General features: G+C 35.4%; 2 protein-coding genes across 2 annotated transcripts in view; one reads left to right on the top strand and one right to left on the bottom strand.

The window, feature by feature from the left end:
- The window catches only part of LOC116173244 (beta-2 adrenergic receptor-like), a 97,105-nt gene extending 81,566 nt beyond the window's left edge, over positions 1-15,539 (top strand). The window contains exons 2-3 of the mRNA XM_031490595.1: positions 12,517-13,544; positions 13,778-15,539. Coding sequence (XP_031346455.1) covers positions 12,525-13,544; positions 13,778-13,984 — 1,227 coding nt within the window. The 5' untranslated portion in view covers positions 12,517-12,524 and the 3' untranslated portion in view covers positions 13,985-15,539. The remainder of the gene's footprint in view (positions 1-12,516; positions 13,545-13,777) is intronic.
- Positions 5,978-22,106, bottom strand: LOC116173237 (glycosyltransferase 25 family member-like). Its single transcript, XM_031490587.1, has 7 exons — positions 21,819-22,106; positions 21,502-21,727; positions 20,805-21,457; positions 9,392-9,460; positions 7,727-7,784; positions 6,926-7,050; positions 5,978-6,456 (listed from the first exon to the last, which is right to left on the bottom strand). The coding sequence occupies exons 1-7, from the start codon at positions 21,998-22,000 to the stop codon at positions 6,087-6,089; spliced, it is 1,683 nt and encodes a 560-aa protein (XP_031346447.1). The 5' UTR covers positions 22,001-22,106; the 3' UTR covers positions 5,978-6,086.
- Between the last annotated feature and the right edge of the window lie 78 nt (positions 22,107-22,184).

Genomic DNA, 22,184 nt, shown 5'->3' with positions numbered 1-22,184 from the left:
TTTCCTAGTTCTCTAACCTTCGATGTCGTCCATTTAAAGGACACATAACGAAATACGTATGTATTGTCTTAAAAGAATCTCAAGTAAATTATAATCATATTTGAACGTAAAACAAATAGATTCTTGAGAGTTTCCGTAAAATTAAAGAGATAAGAACTGTAAAGTAACGAAAAAAGCAAAAAACGTTGATAAATATCGTGAAAAAAATTGATCTTGCTATAAATTATATGGCTATTATTTAAATAATATACTGAAATTGTGAAGATCCATGACTCAATGGGGTGCTTAAGAAGATTCGGAGAAATAACACCAAAATCTACCCATTTATTATTATAACAATTTTTATGGGGAGATTTTGGTGTTATTTCTCCGAAGCTAAATAATATACGGTGGTGCATTAGAAACCATACATAGCTATTTCTGTAAATTAAAATAATTTTCAAAAAACGCTTTGGCACGTCAAATTGATCATGGAAGGAAACAGTGTCTAAAATAAAACTTGCTCACTAATGTCTAATCGCTGACAGTGCAATCCTTAAAATCTTAAATGATGCATCGTTGGTAAGGTCGCCCATCTCTGAATTCGGATATGTAATTTTTTTGGTTTACTTAGTTGTTTCATTTCCGGCGCATTCGACGTTGCAGGTACAAGTTTTCTCTTTTTTATACCACTTGCAACTGCATAATTTTGACGCACGATCGCATTAGCTTCTATTATATTAATTTTTCAAACTTGGTATATCCAAGCATAACCAAATCTGTAATGAAAGTCCCTTATGCTGAAGAAACGTTTCTTCCATGCGTCGCTCCTTTGACTACCGCTGTTACACCTGAAAAATCGCTATATGAGGAATTAAGGGAAGTGGGCGATTTAATGGATAGTGACGTACATTTGGCAAATACGGCGAATGTGGACGATCAAATAAACGGATTTGATGCGCAAATCAATCCCTTTGAGTAATACCAACGGCCAACAGTACACAAACCAATCAGGTATAGTGGAAAAACAATTAAGCAATAGTAATTCTGTTACACTTCTTCACTTAAACTGTCAAAGTGCGCGTATGAAGAGAAATCTATTAAATGTTTTTCTCGAACATAATTCCTGTGATATTGTATGTTTATGTGAACACTGGTACTCCGAAGAAGAAGTAGCATCTTTTGTTCTCGATAACTATAGACTAGAAGCATTCTTTTGCAGGAAACTGAGTCGTGGTGGTGGTACAGCTATTTTTGTAAGAACAGGTTTTAATGTGCATTCTCAACAAATATCTTTTCACACTGTAAGCATAGAAAAAGATATGGAATATTGCGCCATAACATTTGTTATAAATAATCAAAATTTTTTGGTTATATCTATGTATAGATCTCCTGCAGGGAATGTTAACATTTTTTATAATAAGTTAAGTTCATTACTAGATTTAGCTACTCCTAGGTATAAGTATATTTTTATCTGCTGTGACCAAAACATAAATCTTTTGGATACCAGTGCGGCTAATACACAGCGATATTTCTTTTTAGATATCATATTTTCTTACAATTTGCGCGCAACTGTTGCAAATTCAACCAGGGTAACTTTAAACTCGTGCACCTCAATTGATAATATATATTGTAATTCAGAACACAACCTCACAGCAAAGTACTAGAAACAGGTTTTTCTGATCACCTTGCTATCAAGCTGCAATTTCCTTTAGAAAATGAAAATGTCAGTGCATTCAACTTAAAGTACGCCAGAAGAAATTTTGGGTTTAGGGAACGGGCTAACTTCCGCAATCAGATAAAGGAAGTATCATGGGATTTCATATATGATAATCACTCATGCATAAATGAAAGATTCGATCACTTCACGAGTCTGGTAGCAAACTTATTTGATACTACTTTTCCTCTCAAATATAAACCTCTATCTAATAAGACGAAGGGTTGGGTTAATAACGAAGTCCGACAGAGCGCCGCCCATTTACGTAATCTACACTGGCTGAAAAAGAACTTTAATCACAATTCCTACAATGACTTTTATAAAAACGCCAAAAAGGCCCACATTAAGCTCATTGAGAGTGAAAAAAGAAGATTCTACGACATGCAGCTATTTAACTCAAATAACATCTCCACAGCGGCATGGAAAATAATTAACAGGGAATATAAAGGAAAACATAGGGACCAAAGCATTAAAATTAAGCACAATGGTCAAATTGTGCAGGATCCTCAAGTCTCCTGTGAGTTATTCAAGGACTATTTCATAGACAGTATTAATGACCTTATGCTTACCATCAACAACAATAGCCAGTATGATCTGGATGAGAAACGTACAAGTCATTCCTTCTTTCTATCTCCTGTAGATGAAGAAGAATTAATTAAGATAATTTGCAGTATGCCCACTAACAAATCCCCAGGAATAGATCATTTACCAGCCTTCTTAATAAAGGACATAGTTCAAAGTATAAGTAAACCATTAACGCACCTTATTAATGAATGTTTTTCATGCGGAGTTTTCCCTACGGCGCTAAAACATGCTAGAGTTGTCCCGGTACATAAAAAAAAAGCCAAGGATGAGATACAAAACTACAGGCCAGTTTCCATACTCTCCATATTTTCCAAAGTTTTAGAAAAATGTATACTGGCCCGTTTGTATAAGTATTTTGAAAAAAATAATCTCATAAACCAAACCCAAGATGGATTTATACGAGGTGGTTCAACCGAGCGAGCTATACTTTCCACTATCGACTTCATCTACAAAGCACTGGATAAGCGAGAATATGTTGCCGGGGTATTTTTTGATTTATCTCGTGCATTCGATATTATAGACAAAGATATATTATGTAAAAAATTACAAAGCTATGGTGTTGAAGGCGTGGCTCTGAAACTCGTACATTCATTTCTAACCGACAGAACTCAAACGGTAGAAATAACGGAACATCACAAGGCCATAAGTAACTACAAATACAGATCACAAACTGCGCAGGTTAAGTACGGTACCCCTCAGGGATCGATACTTGCCCCCTTTCTATTCGTTATATTTGTCAACAAACTAGATGATGCTTTTGAAAAAATTGATAACTTAAAAATATGCAAATTTGCTGACGATACTTCAGTTATAATAGGGGCGAAAACGTTTACCGAATGTCAACATAAAGTTAACGAAGTAATTCAATGCATGAATGACTGGTGCTCGTTCAATAATTTAGTTCTAAATGTGGATAAAACCACAATTATTCAATTTCGTAATCCAAATAACAAACAAAAGCTTGTCCGGAATGAACTACGGACGGACTACGGAGGGGTTGAGCTGCAAGAAACAAGTACAGAAAGATCTTTAGGGACAAATGTCTCAAATACACTAAACTGGTCTGACCAGATCGACAAGGTATGTGCGAAACTCAGAAGTACAAGCTTTGCGGTACTATCGCTTAGAAATCTTGTAAGTGTCGAGTCTTTGAGGAGAATTTATTTATCTGGGGCATGGCTTCGGATTGTCAGCGAATCTTGCTCCTGCAGAAACAAATTTTAAGAAGAATATCATTCGCTAGTAGTATTGAGCATTGCAAACCGTTATTTATTAGACATAAAATTATGACAGTGTTTACGGCATTCATATACAAGTGTATACTGCACACTTATACAAATTTACATACGTTTAAGAAAAATTCGCATTTCAATAAAGGTATGTCAACAAGGTACGCTGAAAAACTCAGCACACCATGTCATCGTACTGCTCATTTTGAAAAAAACCCTATATACATATGTACCCAAATATTTAATCACATACCGGATAGCTTGAGATTGAAGAAAAACGAAGATATGAACATATACAAAAAAAGATTAAAATCATACTTTCACGCATTGCCTTTTATTCATTTAACGAGTTCTTCAAGCTTAAGCTTTCCGTTTAAGCTTTCTAATTAAAAATTTAAAAAAAATGTACAATTAGTTATTAGTTAAGCTAGAATGTAGATCAAACATTGACATGTTCTATAATGGGAAACCATTCAAAAGAATAAAGATGGATTATTATTATTATTATTATTATTACATAGTGATCGGCCCGACATCCTTCCAATGACATAAACAACAGGGCGCCCTCAACTTACTTTTAAAATATTTCGAAAATATCAAATCTAAAAAATTATAGTCTCACCAAATTCAGAGAAGGAAAGCCTTTCCAATGATATCCTGTCTTCCTTGTTGCGCAATTACCAATGCTAAGGGTTTTGCTTTAGTACTAGGTATGCCATACAAAAATTAAAAAGGAAGTATATAGGTACTTAATAATTACAAACATTTAAAAGAAAAAATCATCAATATCGACCTGTTCCTAAAACGTTTCAAGATTTTCAAAACCCTTACTGTTTTGATTATTAACAATCTCTTAAAAAAGTGCCAGAATTTTTCCATATCTCTTCAAACTATAAAATAAATAACAGTAAGAAAATCAAAAAGAAACTTTTAAGTTCATTCACTACCATAGTTGTAGCAAAGATAACGCAAAAAAATAAGCAGTTAGTGTAATTTTACCAATACCAATGATCAACATATAGCCATATGTGGTCAAAGAAACGTAAAACTGGTTCTAAGAAAACTGGAAACTTACCTTTTCTGAACACCACCATACACTACCCCCAGAAAAAAATTTTTTTAAAATTAAAAAAAAAGTATACACAAAATCAAAACCCGTGCTCAGATAAATTTTAAAATACCACTCTGTCAAACGTTCAAGAATGAAGATACTATACAGGCGTTAAAGTTCTAATTAGTTGTGGTCATACGTACTTAAACCTGATTTTTCGGACGTAATTACTTTTACCTTGTAATAAACCCTATTCATCTTCCAGAAATAATAGAAAGGATGTCATTACGATATTTCTCTTATTGTTTCTTTATGAAGCGCAATTTGTGTTATCGGGGTCTTTTCAAATTTACCTTTAATTATAATACCTATTAGGTATCTTAATTACTTATCCAAATTTAGTGCCATCTATGAAATGCATTGTTCTATTGTCATTTATACATACTCGTTTTGTCTAAAATAAATTTAATTCATTTCCTTTGTCACCCTTTTCAACTAAAGAAATAAAGAACAATTTTTTATGTGTCTTCATTAAGAAATCTTTATGTAAGGGAACGTTAAAATTGTGTACGGTATTATGTTGATTCTGTTTTAATATTAAGAGCGTCTCAAAAGTAGCGAATATTACACATAATATTGTAGATATACTATAACTAGGTATAACTATTTGGTATTTAATTACTCCACAAAAGACGTTTCAGTTACCTATCTTTATTTTCTCAAAACGAAAGCGCAGTAGATAAAAATTATGTGTTCTTAAATTACAGGATTTAACTATATCAGACTCTTCATACAACTTCAAAAAAAACCAGCGTGATTATATTTAAGAAATGGAAATACTTAAAGAATCGCGATGTGTTGAAAATGAAAGACCAAATAACTATTATTTGAAACATTTTTCCATGAAGTAGATGTTTACCAAGATGTGCACTACTACATACATTCTGTAAAGGCAATCGCCTAGTAGCCTCTTAAAAATATTTAATTTTAATAAACCAAAGATTTACAGAATTATCCGGGTGTGAATTATTCGGGAGCCAATTTTTCGAGTGCGAATGGTCCGGGTGCGAAATGTCCGTGTGCGAATTATCCGGATGCGAATTATTCCGGTGCGAATTGTCCGCACACGACGTTGGATCATATAAATTAGGTAGTAGCATCCACAATACACCACCTACAATCTTTGAATATAAAACCTTTATATTTAAAACTACAATTGTTGAGCTTAAACTATCGTTTACGTAACCCAGTATGAGCTGATATCCATTTTGAGTCGAATTTTAGTTGAATTGTCAAACACTGTTTCAGATAAATACATCGCAATTTCTATATTTAACTTACCATAAAAATGACGCCTTGTTTCGCTGAATACTACCTGAAATAAGGTGACATTTAATGCTGATCTAAAAAACTTTCTCTAAAAAAATGTAATTTATTCCTTTCAATATTAATACAAATGCTTTTGTCACGTAATAATTGAAGCAAAAGTTATTTATAATGGCACACAAGAAATTACAAACTAAATTTATAAGTCAGATCTGGCAGGTATTGAAGGTACGTTGACTGTGCTAGAATCTTCGGTGTCGCTAATGTAGCCCTTCTCTCCCGTGTAATGCGTTGGATAGAGTAACAAAGGAGCCACTGAAAACGCGATCAAATCTCTTTTAGGGAACTGCTCCTTCCATTCGCTGACTGGATGTCTGTCAAACAATATCGGTAGGTACTCGTCAACTGGAAGTAATCTACTAAGAGGTTCGGCGGCTAAAAGCTTGCGTGCCCCACTTAAACTCAACGCGTATCCCAACGTCCAATATGAATAACCAACTTTTACGAGCATTTTGGAGCCTTCCACCCAAGGCTCTTCCTTTTCTTGTAAGCGCTTACGCCCGAAATATCTGCAATTAAAATATTGGGAGATTGTGAGATACGATTTTCGCAAAACGAAGCATAAATAAACACACATATATCTTCCGTAGTAGTATATCAAATAAGAGCTGTAGTTGACATAGGTATTAACCCGCGTAGGGCGCCTGTCTTTCCCAACTTCTTATGTACATAAGCCGTTCGTGCGAAACATATGTACGTTTTCATTCCGAATTTAAACACGATGTTTCAGTTGAGGTATTATTTGTGTTACACGGTTCTGAATTTGTCACTCAAATAGTTCGACACTAATATTTGTATACGCTTTATACTTCTGGCCTATCTTTTCTCAAAATTTTGAAATATCGTTTCGTTGTGTCAAAGAAAAATAGATTATGAAAATTAGAGACGAATGCAGTCGTCAAATCGTAAGTCAGGGCTTCACGCATAAAAGAAAATCGATGAATTTGATAAAAGGGAGTATAAAAGTAAAATACTTACACCAAATCCCACTCGCCAAGATTATCGAGTTCGTCCATTAGGCGTTCCACTTTCGCTCTAAAGAAAGGTTCAAATCGTACATCATCCTCTAAAACGAGAATAGTCCTGTATTCATGCATGACGACCTGAAATAGACTTTAAAATCAGTACCGGCATTCAACGGTGAGTGAATACATTTTTCTATTACTGCATTAAAAACTTTTAATCTAATGTCTCCAACAGAAGCACCATGAAAATTGTTTACAGTCTATACTAATGGTAAACGCCAAATTAAAAGACATAGCGGGAGACTATTAAATGATCGCTAAAAACGACGTGCCGTCAATTGAGTACGAAATGCAAAATTATTCAATTTAATTGGGCAATGCTACTATCTACATTTCGTTGTGCAATTACATACATTATTTAAACTCTAAACCGACAGATGTTGGCGCACAAAAACTCAAAGGGTGATACAGAATCACGAGATTAAAATTGCCAATTTCCACTTGCTGAGTGGAGTATGAATTACACCACGAGATTTCCGATATGTAGGAACCGTTTTTCTATCGCTCACTCCAAATTGCCTCATCTATCGGCAAAATTGAAACGCATAAATGCGCCTTACAGATTCGTTACATCGAAATATCTAACATAATCGAATATGATTTTTCTCCTAGATTAATCCTTCGTAAACATTTTGCTTTCTTGAATTGCAGCTATTATTTCAGTTGTGGACTATATACCCTTCACGAAAATAATCCGGATTCAAAAACCCGCGTAAATGCTTAATGGCGTGTAAACGAAAACTGTTATACCCACCTCATTCCATATGTTATAATGGCTGAGAAAGCATCCAATTTCACCGAACGTCATGGGTCTGAAACAATAAAAGTTCACATTAATTCGCACGCTAAGAATGAACGACATCTTTTATACGTTTGCCCTACAAAACTGCTTTTTTCGTTGGTGTACTTGATTATGAATTCGTTTTTATTGCCGATGTATAACAGCGTTTGCTATTAAAATCTAAGTTTTAGGACGGGAAATTATGAAGCTCTAATTAAAGGAACAAATTAGGGTACTTAAATTCAATGTACTGAACTCTATTTGCTAAACAAACGGCATTCGAGATCTAAGTTAATCTAGCTATTAATAAAATGTAGAAGGTAAACCTAAAGATCAACGCATCACATTAATTAGGGTAAAAAAAATCGGCCAAGTACACTTTTTTATGAAAACGATAAATTGAGAATTAAAGCAAATTTAATTGGAAATTAAGTCACGGCTGTCTGATTGATGACACGCTTGTCAGTAAAATTTCACACCATAAATCTTTTATGTAGGTTAAGATTTACGTTGTGTGAAACAATCCAACTTGCAATTAACGTCGTATTTGCACCTGGCATAATGCTTTAAAATTAAAATTAGTACATTTTTAATCAAGTTTGAAACTTGAATTGTAGAAAGTGGTTGTAACATTAATTGATCTTTGTAAAATCAGATTCAGAAAAATGTAATACGATTTCGTAAATGGAAGTAGGTGCTAAATAAACGCGATGTGCAATAGTAGGTTTATTATAGGAACCTTGAGAATGTTAAAGTAACGTTATCTTCATTTTTATTTGCCTCGTGTCCATAGTAAGTTCCCAAGCAAATAGTACAACCTTTGTTTTAGAAGTTACCCACTTCCATTTTAAGCTATAATCTCAAGGGTGGTTTAAAAGTTTACATTTCGCACAATATTGGCGAAGGCGTAACTTTACTTTCTGCAAGTCAATTCACCTTTTTGACGCTAAGAACATTATATCTACCTTTACGGTCGAAGGCCTTTCATTAAAACACAGACCGCTTTATTTCTGAATTGCGAAAATTGGATAGTCGAACTGACATTCTAGTTAATTTAAAAATCGCACATTAAAGTCACTAAATATAGAAAGTACCGCAATCCATTGGGCTCGTGTGTTAGAGAGAGAACGCATGATTTTTGCCCAAAAATGGCGGAAGTTACCACATTCTAGTAACTTTAATGTTAGGGATTGTTCCACCTGTTTGGAGATATCTGTATATATTTTTATAAAACATGACAGTACTATGAAGTTAGGTTATAAAAAAATTACAGCTATTCAGATTTTATTTGTCAATTTTTTTAAGTTGGCAGCAAATTTGCCCAAAAATGGCGGATGATTGCGGTACTTTCTATATCTACTGACTTTATCGCACATTAATGATAGGCGCCATCTCGTGTGCAAGCGGTGGAAGCAGAACACTAGCAAAAAATCCTACAATGTAATTATTTGAAAATTCAAATGTTTTTGCTAGGTGGTGGTAGTTGCTTTCGATATAGTCATATTTGAATGCAGAATAATGACCAATTTTAAACTGACATTGTGCACCATTCACACAGTACCGTTACTTTGAACTACATTTTCGCGTACTTCGAAAAGAATAATTATCAATTGTAAGGAATATTAATATTGCGCTTACCTTTTATGGTAGGGATCGTAATAGCCTTTTAAAAACGTTATGTGTTGAAGAACGCTGTCATTTAGTTGCCTGAAAAAAAAGAACGCCTATTAAATCATAGTCATATAGCATTAATTAATATACAGGGTGTCCATTATGTATAAAACTCGCTAATTATCGACTGTATACAACAAAATTTTTCTATATGAAAGTTGTTTAACATTTTATTTCCCATAATAAAGCGACATTCAGTTGTTTTTTTGCACCCTTTCATTAGTCACATAAGGAATCCTCATGTTCTTGGAGAAAAGTATAAACTCGTATACTGAACAGGCAAAAATGTAAACATCACTATTTTTTAAATATCTTCGATAAAAAGTAGAAATGTTGTCTCTAAAGTGAGCACAAGTGTAAAAGGAAAAGTCAAAGAGGGGCGGAGTTTTATTGTTTCCTGTTGACAATATAATATTGTATTAGGACATGTCACAAAATGAAGAAAAAAGAAAGAGAAAGGGAAAGACAACATTGACGTAATTTAACAGAAAGATAACATAACATAACTTAAAACCTTGAGCACTTACTTACTTCTAAAAACTCGTCGACAGTGTAAAAAGCATTTTCGCTTAGAATATTTTTTATTGATCTTTTAAAATCTTTGAGCGTATGCTGGTTTTTAAAATTGAGGTTGGGAGGTGGTTGAATAGTTTGATTCCTACAGAGTTTGGAGATTGTTTTGCGCTTTTAACCTTGCCATGGGTATACTAAGGTCTCCTTTATTTCGGGTGTTATACGAGTGAAATTCATTGTTGCGCCTAAGTTGGTGTTTATTTTTGTAGATATGTGTTGATACTTCCAATATATATAGCGATGGAAGGGTGAGGATGTTATATTTGATGAAATATGGTCGGCATGACTCCCGCTGCTTTATGCCCAATAAACATCGTATTATACGTTTTTGTACAATAAAAACTTTAGCGGCCAGTGTAGATGATCCCCAGAAAAGAACACCGTAACATAACCTTGACTGAACCTCCGCATAATAGAAGGACAATGTGAAATATACACCAATCAACTGTCTGATACTACGGATTTGAAAGCAACAAACATTAAGCTTTTTTATCAAGCATAAGCAGTGGCACTTCCAGTTTAATTTTGTATCCAAGCACATTCCCAGGTATTTCCCTGATTGTTGCACTGGAACATTAGCAAGAAGGGATACATCGGTGGTGGGAGAAATAGAAGAAAATAAAATGCAGTACGATTTGCTATTGTTTAAATGAAGTTTGTTAAAATTAAACCACTCTTGAAGCGTCGATAGAATTCAACTTGCCCGTTGTTGTAGGTCAAGAATAGTTTTACCGGAAACTATTGCAGTAGTGTCATCCGCATACATGATTACAGAGTTCAAAATGAAAACAATATCATTGATAAATAAAAGAAACAGGATTGGCCCTAAAATCGAGCCCTGTGGTACGCCAATGTTCATCGGCAAAAGGCACGATGAGAACTTTGTGATCTTGGAATTGGATTTGCACTTTATTTCTACATACTGAGATCTTCCATAAGTAGGATAGGAACCATTCCGAGACTACACCCCGGATTCCATAAAACTCTAATTTTTCAATCAAGACTTTATGGTTGACACAGTCAAAAGCCTTTGTTAGGTCACAAAACATTCCTATTACATGTCGCTTATTTTCAAGGTGAGAAATTACGTCGCTGAGAAATGAGTTTATGGCGGACATAGTAGAATATCCGGTACGAAATCCGTGTTGTCGGTTTGTTATGATATTATTTTTATGTAAATGACCGGTTAATCTATCGAGCATAGCATACTCGAAGACTTTTGACAGCACCGGACTGACAGATATAGGTCTATAGTTGTTACCATCATGCGTTGAACCTTTCTTGTGGATTGGATGAACTATAGACATTTTTAATTGAGCGGGAAAAATACCTTGAGCAAAGGATAGAATAATTAGAAACGTTAACGGAAAAATTATTATTGGTGCAATAGATTTCAACAAATTTGTGGGGATATCATCTGGTCCTGATGTCTTCTTTGATTTTATTTTATTTAGGACGAGTAATAGTTCATCGGTGGTGAAAGGAAGAGCACACATACTATTTGTGACAGATTTTATGTTGTTGAATTTACATCCCGTATAACTTAGATTATTGGATTGCATGGAGTTTACAATTTCCTGAGGACCATTTACGAATCTTTTATTGAATTTATCGGCTATTTCTTTAGAATCGTCTAACATATTACATCTACATACGCATCAAAAGTGTTTATGGTGCAGCAAAGAATATTGCGCTGCTTGGTGGGTATTAAGAAATGGGAATCATGCAAATCCCACTTTATTCAGCTTGGTCTTCCCACTCTGCCGTCTATTTTCGTACTGGAGGTTTTACTGTACATATATAAAAATCAGCATAAGTTTGTGCGCAATGGGGACTTACACAATTTCAGCACAAGAAGGCAACGAGATTTCTCTGTGCCGGTATCTAACTTAAGCTCTTCAACAACCTCCCCAGCACCATGAAAAATATAAAGACTTTCAGGGAATTCAGGTTAAAATTAAAAGAGTTATGAGTTTCAAAATGCAATCTATAAAATCGACGAATTCGTAAACATCTGCAAATAAATTTATTTACTTTTTAATTTAAACCTTGTAAATTGCAACTATGTAATCTTATTCTTTTACTGTCCTGACTAGCCCTTACACAATGTTAATCCATTGTCAAAAGGTAACAGTAAAATTGAATAGTAGTTGAATAAAATTTGAATCAGCCCGTAGGTATTTACCATATACACCATATAAAATTAGCTTGCGTTTATTTGGATTAATTTACAAAAACTGTGAAGCATAATTAATATGCCATTTTGTGACAAGGATTTGGACTTTTACAGAAACTACCCAAAATCCTTACTAAAGTCGTTACTTCCGTTCTTATGTACTTACATCATGATAGCGAAGGAACGCAAACTTTAAGAAGTTTCTGTAAAATGTTTATTGCACTCGACAAATAATTTTTTAGTAGAAAACAATTGACGTCAATTGTTGCTTATGTGAATATTTGCTAGAAAAACTTTTCATTATTTTCTTCCATTATTTTTGATAAGAAAAATTTGGTTTCAGATTCCGAAATGAGCGAAGAGAACGTCTCGGAAAACTACATCATGCTGCAAAATACCTCAAACTACACGTATCTGGGCGACAACAACCTGGAAAGCCTCTACATGTTTTACATCCCTCCAATGCTACTATTTTGCTTGGCGTCAATAATCATCAACTTTAGGGTGTTACTGGCGGTACATTGGATTCGACGGCCGTTATCGCCAACGCTTCACATTAGCCTAAGTCTAGCGGCTGCTGACGCGTGTACATCCGCACTGCTAGGTTTGGGGTTGCTATTAAATAGCTATCTACCGAAAGTGTACGGAATCGAAATAGCATCGTGTTTAGCACTGTTAACGATCGAAATGTACCGCCTAAGTGGTGTAATAATCACCGTAATGCACCTGTTGGCTTTAAGTATCAACCATTACTTGGGCATTTTGAAACCGCTCCATTACATATCCATCATGACCACGAGGAAAACGACAATCACCGTCATACTACTATGGATCATTCCAATCGCATTCATAAAAACCTACTTTTTTACGGTTTCGGATGATGACTTTTGGGAGGTTGGCTGTGTTACGCTATCATTTTTGTCAGAAATCAAATTTAGAATCGTTTTCTCGTCGCTTTTCTTCGTGCCGCTGATCCTGATGATCTTCTGTTATACGCACATTCTTCTGCTGGTCAGAAAACAGCAGAAAATATGGTCGCAACTGTCGAGAAGCGGCAGTACACGATATAGGGGAGTGAGGACAAATCGGCATGGCATTAATTCGCAACAGCGACAAATGGAAGGAAACGTTAAGGCGATTTATACGACGTTATTTATTTTGGGCTCGTGCGTAGTTGGATGGTTGCCCGCGGTGATAACGTATTTGATTATATGTCCAAAGGGGTGCCTCTACAGTGGGAAGGAATTGGAAAGAATACGTACGGAGAACATTCACATGTTTTTCTACATATCGTGGTTCACAAACGTACTGATTATATTGAAAACTTTAGCAAATCCGATTATTTATTCGTGTAGGATGATAGAAATTAAGGTAAGAGTTGGTGTCTAGTTATTTACTTATAGTCCAGTCGATATCACTTCTGGAGAGTATTCCAAAGGTTGTTTGGGGGTTCACTAGGATGTCTATCCTAAGTTTTTGACCTCCAGGTGGCTTTACACAGAAAAAACTACTCCATTAGTCAAATTAAACAGAAAAAATACTAAACTGACTGCTACCTTCATTGTGCGATTTAGGAGTATTCATTTTCAAATGTCTGTTTTTAGGAGGGCACGAGAAAAATGCACACCGCTCTCTCGCGAACGTGGAGAGGATCACAAAGGACAGAAGAACGACACATGTCTGGTTCTCAACGGTCACAGCAGGCATTTGGTGGTGCTATGAGGGTGGGCATGACCAGCCTGTGCAGATTAAATGGAAACATCAGCCACAGAAGCATTCGCCGTTCGGAGCTGGACAATACGTTACTGTAGCGATAATGTACCAATTCGCTGTATAACAAATGCACATCTTTTTTACACGTAAATGATAAATGTAAAAAATGCCGCTTCATTCAAATGGCAATTTTCGATTGATCTCATAAGTGTCCGTGTTCTCCCTTTACTTTACTTTACCGAACCCAAGGAACCCTTTCTGTATTTCCTCAGCATTCCTTGTTCAGAATATGACCAGCCGCAACTTCAAATGATCTGTCACATCAGCGTAGACCACTGACCATAACATAAGTCTCTAGCAACTCAAATACAAGGACTCTTATTGGATTGCTATATTGTAAGTCAGCGCCTCTTCGAAGTACAGGGGACGTCAAATAAATTTGTAATATTTTAAATAGACCAAGGACGGCAATAAGTTAAATTCAAAGTATTGTCACATGGCACTAATACATTCTTAGTATTTAAGTTTATTTATACGTCTGCATAGGAACATTCTGCGCTGTGATGTATCAGAAACGTCAAAGTTAACGTGCAGGTTATCTGCTAAAAAACGGTATTTTGCGTTGACGTTTTTGACAGATTACGCACGTTAAGTTTAACGTTAGTGATACATCAAAGGGCCGAATATGACGTTTGTTATGTTACATTGCATTGCTTCGGTATCAAGGCTGTCCCAACTAAAATTTGCAATCAATCAATTAACATCAGAACAAATGCTTAAACATATAATTTTAGTTTCATCCTGAATCTCACACCCGCTGAAAAGTGGGGTGAAATCATTCAATACAAACTCGACGTTTTCGAGCATTCTTCTTTTGTAGATTTTCCATAAAGTGGGTCAGTAGGAGGTGCAAATTTTAGTTCCGAAACCTTGTACGTTTACCGATATCGGCCGCTTACCCAGGGTGGGCCAAACTCATTCGAAGTTGTAAAAGCGCGGAAAATATGCGAATTAAGTATATAAACAAAACAAGAATTTTTTTTAAAAATCGGTTAAGATCTTCCGGTCGTGCAGAGATCTTAAAGTTTGACAAAAACTTAATTTTAGCAATTTTTTCATTTTTGAATTTGAAATTTTCATAGTGTAATAGTTTGTAACATCTTCAGGTAGAGTCTACTGATCTAAACCAAATTAAAACACAATGTTTTTAGACTCTATCTGAAGATGATACAAACTATTACATTATGAAAATTTCAAATTCAAAAATGAAAAAAATTGCAAACATTAAATTTTTGTCAAACTTTAGGGCCTCTGCGCGACCGGTAGATGTTAACCGATTTTGAAAAAAAAAATTTTCTTGTTTTATACTCGGTTTTATCTATATAAGTTGCAATTTTTCCGCGCTATTACAACTTCGATATAAAAAAATGAGTTTTTTCGGCCCACTACCCTCCATGTAAGAAAAATCTCACAACTGACAAAACGCACCACGCATCGATGTGGGTATCTACTTATAAAGCATATTTTTGTACCATCCTACATTTTTAGCACATTACTTAAGCTTACATTTTTTAAATTGTATAGATAAGTGCGTGATAATTAAGCGAATAATAACATTAATAATGTAAAGGGAAAATACGCTTAATTACATTAGTAGTACAATAGAATACAAAGCGAAGTGTTTGTGTTGTAACAAATATCTGAAAGTTTTATTATTGTTTATTTCTGAATGTTAGTTGTAACCGCTTGTTATGGCCGAAAATAAACTGTTAACACTAAGTATATGTACATTTTATTTTTACATATCCGCGTCGATTAGTATTTTGACCGATATTATATCTCCTATCCTACGCATATTACCTATTTGCACGTATAAAAATAAAAAATTATCAAAGTCCTCGTGTGAGACCGAAGGCACTTCAGCGCATTTTTGTGTAGCATATATCAGTATTCTATTAGCCAGTTTTGACTCCACCATCAATAAGATCTTGTCGATGGCAACCACATTCCCATTTGGCAGTAAATTTGTGGTCATACAAATTTGCTGCGATATTTTCGTTACGAAACAGTCAATTGTAGCGTACAGAATAGAGCAAGTCGTTGCGATACCATAATCATTATGTAACTACATCGTTACACGTTACAGAATAAGCCCCTTAGTTACGTAACAAAGTTCTCGCCGCTACATGGTGGCAGGGCCCTAAAGGTACCCCGGAAACATGAGTCGATGTCACTGCCGAACATGCTGCCGAACTAAGAAAAGCGTATGGCGCTAAGAAAACCAATGGAACTATTCGAAACCAGCATGGTTTAAGAGCTGCTCCATCACCGCATTAGGAAACGAATGCCGAAGTGAAAGATCCCAACCATTAAACAACTTCTCAATGTTTGTAGAATTACTAACATGTTTGGTTTCACTGAAATGGCGGTGGAATCTAAGCGTGACGTTCGCCAATATCATTCGTAATATTATCGAGGGACCAAGAAAAAATGCGGTGTCATTCACGTACTGCGTAGGTCGTAAGTAATATCCAGGTAGATCATAACGTAAAAGGTAATCCAAGAGAAAGAACGATGAGAACTTGAGAGAAAACTATAAGCGACGTTTGAGAGTTGAGGGAACTTGAGGATTGAGGGAAGGTAAAGCCCTAAGAATTACGTATCAAGAAAAATGTTGCGTTATAAATCCACACATCTCGCACTGACTAAGTGCAAATACAAATCTGTAAAACGCTTCAAAAGAGCACAGCCACAGACATCAAAAAGATAACGAGGAATCACTCCAAATATATATGGTGTCAGCCAATTCCAAAAGCCCTTATCCAAGTAGACGAAAGTAACGGCGTACCAAATAAAAATAATTTGCATATAACCAAAGCAAAATCTTCACTGCGCGAGAAATACAGCTCGTGGGCAAGATAAACTTAAAGAAAAGATGGGATTAGAAATACCCTAGAAAACATCTGCACGACCTCTATCGGCAAAACAAAGAACTATTGTAATAAGACATCTATAACACTTGGATGGCCTCTAGTGGCAAACTAAGGTAATAAAAAATCTACTACAAGTTAATTTACATTTAAACTAATGGATTACCAAAGAAATGCGTAAGAATTTAAATAAGAGCACCAATCGAAGGTTACTTAAATGGAATTTAAATCAGGAATATCAATTGGTAAACAGTTCACAAACTGCAATCTTAATAATTTCATATTCCAAAATCTCTCCTCGATTGCAAAACAACATTATGTAAAATCGCAAAAAAAATTGTTTATTTTATACTAAACAAATATTGCCTTAGTTACAGTAAGTATAAATATACCCATAACTCCCTTGGGAGTTATATTAGGGAATTATGAATTCTTAACTCCCTCATTCAATTATTGGGCATTTAATATTCATACTATGGTAATTTTCCAATTTTTTTAAGTTTAACTGTTGTTAACTCCACAGCCCCTTTGTGAGAACCCTCTTTCGACACTTCATTCTCGATATGCAATAGGTAGGTACCTATGTATACACATCTATATCTCAGAAGATGGTAATAGGGGTGTTATTGAATGTAACGATTAAACTAGTAGATAAAATACAAACGTAGATGAATCTCAAATTCACTTTTCAAATTGACGTATATTATATCTGAACATTGAAAACTTGTATTGCATAAATGTGATTCTTATTATATTTATATTTTAACAGGTGGCATCCTTTCGCACACGTGCAGTGTATTTTCAGGTGTTTTTATAGTATTCTTAAGGTATTCTATCACAGTATATTGGCACTCTTCAATATTCTTTATCCCAAAAGGCTAACTCTAAGATTTTCACCTTTATCACAGCGAAATTAGTGCGCGTGTAGAGATTTTGTCCGGTCCGGTCATCTCCAAACCGATGGCCAATAAAATGAAACATTTTGGACCTGAACGCAATTGCTATTAAAACAGAACCGCAAATGGAGGGGATACAATTTCTGAAAGAGGGCGTGCAATGGCATAAGATATAAATTAATGATGTACCTACATAATATATTGTTTGGGCTAATCTAGGTACTGCTTGTTATTAATAGATGTTTCTATTTACGTTTAGAGAATTCTTCTGCAAGAATAAGGTTGTTGACTCAAAATTCCCAGTCAAAACGCTCACCGACAGGCGGGCAGTCAATCAATTGCAAATTTGTAGGTGATTATTTCGGACTTCTTGGTTGTTTAAAACAACATTTGATACACCTCAAATTTTCACTTATAATTGCACAAGAGGTTTGTATTTTACCGAGTAAATTTGGATTGATAAGATAATGAAAATCTGTTGCCTAGCAATTAGACGAGAAAAACTGTCAACTAACAAAACTGCGACACCGAAGGTGCGCATTTTTTAAGAATTAAAAAAAATGTCTATTGTTGCGTTTTGTACGTTTCGAACTACTTCTACGGAAATGGTCCTAGAGTCCTGGAATTTGTTGCAGTAGGTAGCCTATACCTTGAAGGTGTGCCAGACGGCCATCAAATTTCGCAGTATAACAGGGGGGCCCCCCACGAATGATTTCCTAAAATGCTGTTTTTGAAAGTAAAACGTGAATAACTTTTACATACGACAACCAATTGGTCTCAGATTTTGCATACGCATGCCTTTAGTGGTGCCAAGTTCAACTTTAGAAAATGGGGGGGAGGGGGGTATACACCATATAAAATTAGCTTGCGTTTATTTGGATTAATTTACAAAAACTGTGAAGCATAATTAATATGCCATTTTGTGACAAGGATTTGGAATTTTACAGAAACTACCCAAAATCCTTACTAAAGTCGTTACTTCCGTTCTTATGTACTTACATCATGATAGCGAAGGAACGCAAACTTTAAGAAGTTTCTGTAAAATGTTTATTGCACTCGACAAATAATTTTTTAGTAGAAAACAATTGACGTCAATTGTTGCTTATGTGAATATTTGCTAGAAAAACTTTTCATTATTTTCTTCCATTATTTTTGATAAGAAAAATTTGGTTTCAGATTCCGAAATGAGCGAAGAGAACGTCTCGGAAAACTACATCATGCTGCAAAATACCTCAAACTACACGTATCTGGGCGACAACAACCTGGAAAGCCTCTACATGTTTTACATCCCTCCAATGCTACTATTTTGCTTGGCGTCAATAATCATCAACTTTATTGTCTGAGAACGGTAACCTTAACGTTCGACGTGCTTATAACATTTTTTGCGCGATCGAAATTAAAATTATGCAACCAATATAATATGCACTATAGTATAAAGGGTTTATTGCACTCGACAAATAAGTTTTTAGTAGAAATTGTTGCTTATGTGAATATTTGTTAGAAAAACTTTCCTTATCTTCTTCTATTATTTTTGATAGGAAAATTTTGGTTTCAGATTCAGCAATGAGTGAAGAAAACGTCTCGGAAAACTACATCATGCTGCAAAATACCTCAAACTACACGTACTATGACAAAAAATTAATTTTTGCAAAATTTTTTTTCATTTTTGAATTTGAGATTTTCATAATTTAATAGTTTGTAACATCTTCAGCGCATAGGGCCTAAAATTTGACAAAATATTGAACATTTCACATTGCCAAACTACCGGCGTCACACGAGACCTGAGACCTATGTACCACGTATGGGAAGGGAACTAAGGACCCATACCCCAGATTCGCCGGCGTAGACGCCCCCGCAAGCGGCCAGCCACGAGGAATGCCGTGAAGATCGAGGCGCCATCCCTACTCAACAAAGCCCTTAAGGATCAAAATAAGCAGAACAAGTCAAGCCGCGGCTTCCATGAACTCTGTGCCGGAACGACAACTGGTTCAAAGAGGGAGATTTGTAACAATATTCAGCCACAAAGTGCACGTGGCGCTGTAAACAGCGCTTTCCCCCCTTGCTCCGTCTAGCACCGCCTCGTCAATCGGTCGAGACTGAGCGGTCGCAACTCGGGTCGCAAAGAACAGCTACGAACGCCTATAAAAGTGGCTTCACCGCATAAAAGTCTCAGTCTTGGTTTTAGCATTTGGGCGATTGGAACTAACTACCAAAGCGAGCACCGCTCACAACTTACCCTGCATCCAGGCGACTGAAACATTTACACGCGTATATTTCATAATAAGTACCCAAATTATTGTTAAGAATTTAAGCTATTGTTGTGTTAAAAGAGTTAAATATTTGTAATCAAGTGTACTTATTTTATTGCACTTCTTTGCACAACACTGAAAAAAACATAAAAATTCAAATTATTCCCAGGAGAGGACCAGTTACAAAATGGAAAACATACTTACCCACTGATGATGTATGTAATATCGCCTCACTGCAGGCTCAAAGCACACTCGCTTAGATCCCCACAAAAGAATTTGAATGTGCTTATACGTTCTAGTTTTCTAAAAAGGTGGCAAAAGAGGATAAATGCATGGTCGTGCATATTTAGGACGGTTTTTTTTTCAAAATAATTTCTTATTTACTTCAGTATAAACGGTTACATTTGCTGTTATTTTTATTCTTATTTCTTATTTTTATTTTTATTTTTTACGAGCATAAACTCGCCTTAAAGCAAACTTGTGGTACACCCGCATATGAATGTGTAACCACATATTGCACAAATATGTGAGCATATGAACTCCAGTGGGTCTCATATAATTGTTCTAATGCTCAAATCGAATATTGCAATAAAACATCGTCTTATATATTTCTCGTTTAGAGTAATATCTCTTTCATTAAAGCGTGTAAGCTTTTTCATGCTTTTTCCTACTAGTTTGTACTGCACACCCTGTACAATACAATCCCGTTTTTGATCCGGTGGGTAATTTAAGAAATGGGAACACTTTAAATTTCAAACTTGTGACCTTGTGACGTTTAACCTTAACCTCACAAATTTTCCATTATTATTTATAAACAAATACTTAGCACAAATGAATACTTACTTTCCATCAACGGCAGAAAGTGTGTTGACATCCAAGCCCAATTCGTCAAAACAGGCAAACATGCGTTTTCTCCGATCGTCTCTTCGTAACAAGTTGATCATGTAAACTTCGTCAAACGTCATTTTGTCTTTTTTAGGTAAACTAATATAGGGCTCGAATAACTGATTCACTCTCAATGGCTCATTTTCCACTAGCACTTCTAACTTTAAATTAGTTAATTGTAAGTAGTCATATTCTAAGTCATCGTCTTGTTCAAGTGGCACCATTATAAAACCGAACACCTTATTGTTACACACATTCAAGCTAACACCTGATTTATTTGCGGATAGTGCAAAAACAATAATGTCATCGACTGGCCCATCGTAGTTAGGTACTTTTCCGGGATCATAAGTGAGATGGTCCGATTCTTCTTTCATTAAGTTTATTAAAACAGAAGAGTGTACCATTGGGACAATGAAACAGCCCTCCTTTTGACGATAGAGTATTGGTTCATAGTCGTCTGATCGATTGTAATAGTAATCACTGCTCATTGCCGCCCAGAAATTCGAATATAATCCCACCGATTTTAAAACTGGCGAAACCACAGTGAGGTCTTTCGAAATTAGAGAGTTTAAAACATCCGGATCAATTAAGAATGCATCAGCGTCGATCATCTACAAATGTAGTCTGTATTGAGAGTTGAGACTGGAAAGCTTACAAGTATATAATTGGCCCACACATTTCGAGCGTAGTTTAACGCTTCTTCTCTCATTGACATGACATGTTTAAAGCGTGAGGTGGACCAATGTGCGAATCCCGTTTCGTCATCGAATCTCTTGTCTTCGGAAAATTTGGTGTTAACCGAATGATACTGTTCGTAAACGTTTTCAAGCCATAAGTTAAGGATCTCTATGGATTTGTCAATGTTGTGGTCACTTCTCAACCTGCAACAATTCGGTTTTAAATTTCGCGCGTAAAGGTGCGTTGACAGGTGACAGGTTATGTTATTGTTTGTTTAATCTTTTATTTACTAACCACAGAGAGATGCGACTTTTGGGGTAGTTAATGTTTTCTATAAGCGAAAGAAAATAGGGCAGTGTATGGGCTTTGTTCCTTATTAGAATGGCAATCACGATAGTAGGTTGCTTTAATTCAGAAGAAAGAGAAATTTCGTAGCAACTAAACATAAATAAAAATAAAAACACAATTTTGTTCATTTTTTATCCACTACTGCTTCCCGTTACTGTAGGAAATTGTTCACATCGTTCAAAAAAACAGCTGATGCTAACCCCAAAGTGCCACATGTGACTTTTTTGTAACCGCCCACAATTAGGGCGCCAAATTTGAAATATGCCTCCATTAGGTTACGGTTTTTAAGATCAGGAAATATAAAGATTCAGT

The sequence above is a fragment of the Photinus pyralis genome, unplaced genomic scaffold (assembly GCF_008802855.1).
Source record: "Photinus pyralis isolate 1611_PpyrPB1 unplaced genomic scaffold, Ppyr1.3 Ppyr1.4_LG6, whole genome shotgun sequence".
NCBI classification, from domain to species: Eukaryota; Metazoa; Arthropoda; class Insecta; order Coleoptera; family Lampyridae; genus Photinus; species Photinus pyralis.
This window is presented reverse-complemented; position numbering and strand designations above follow the sequence as displayed.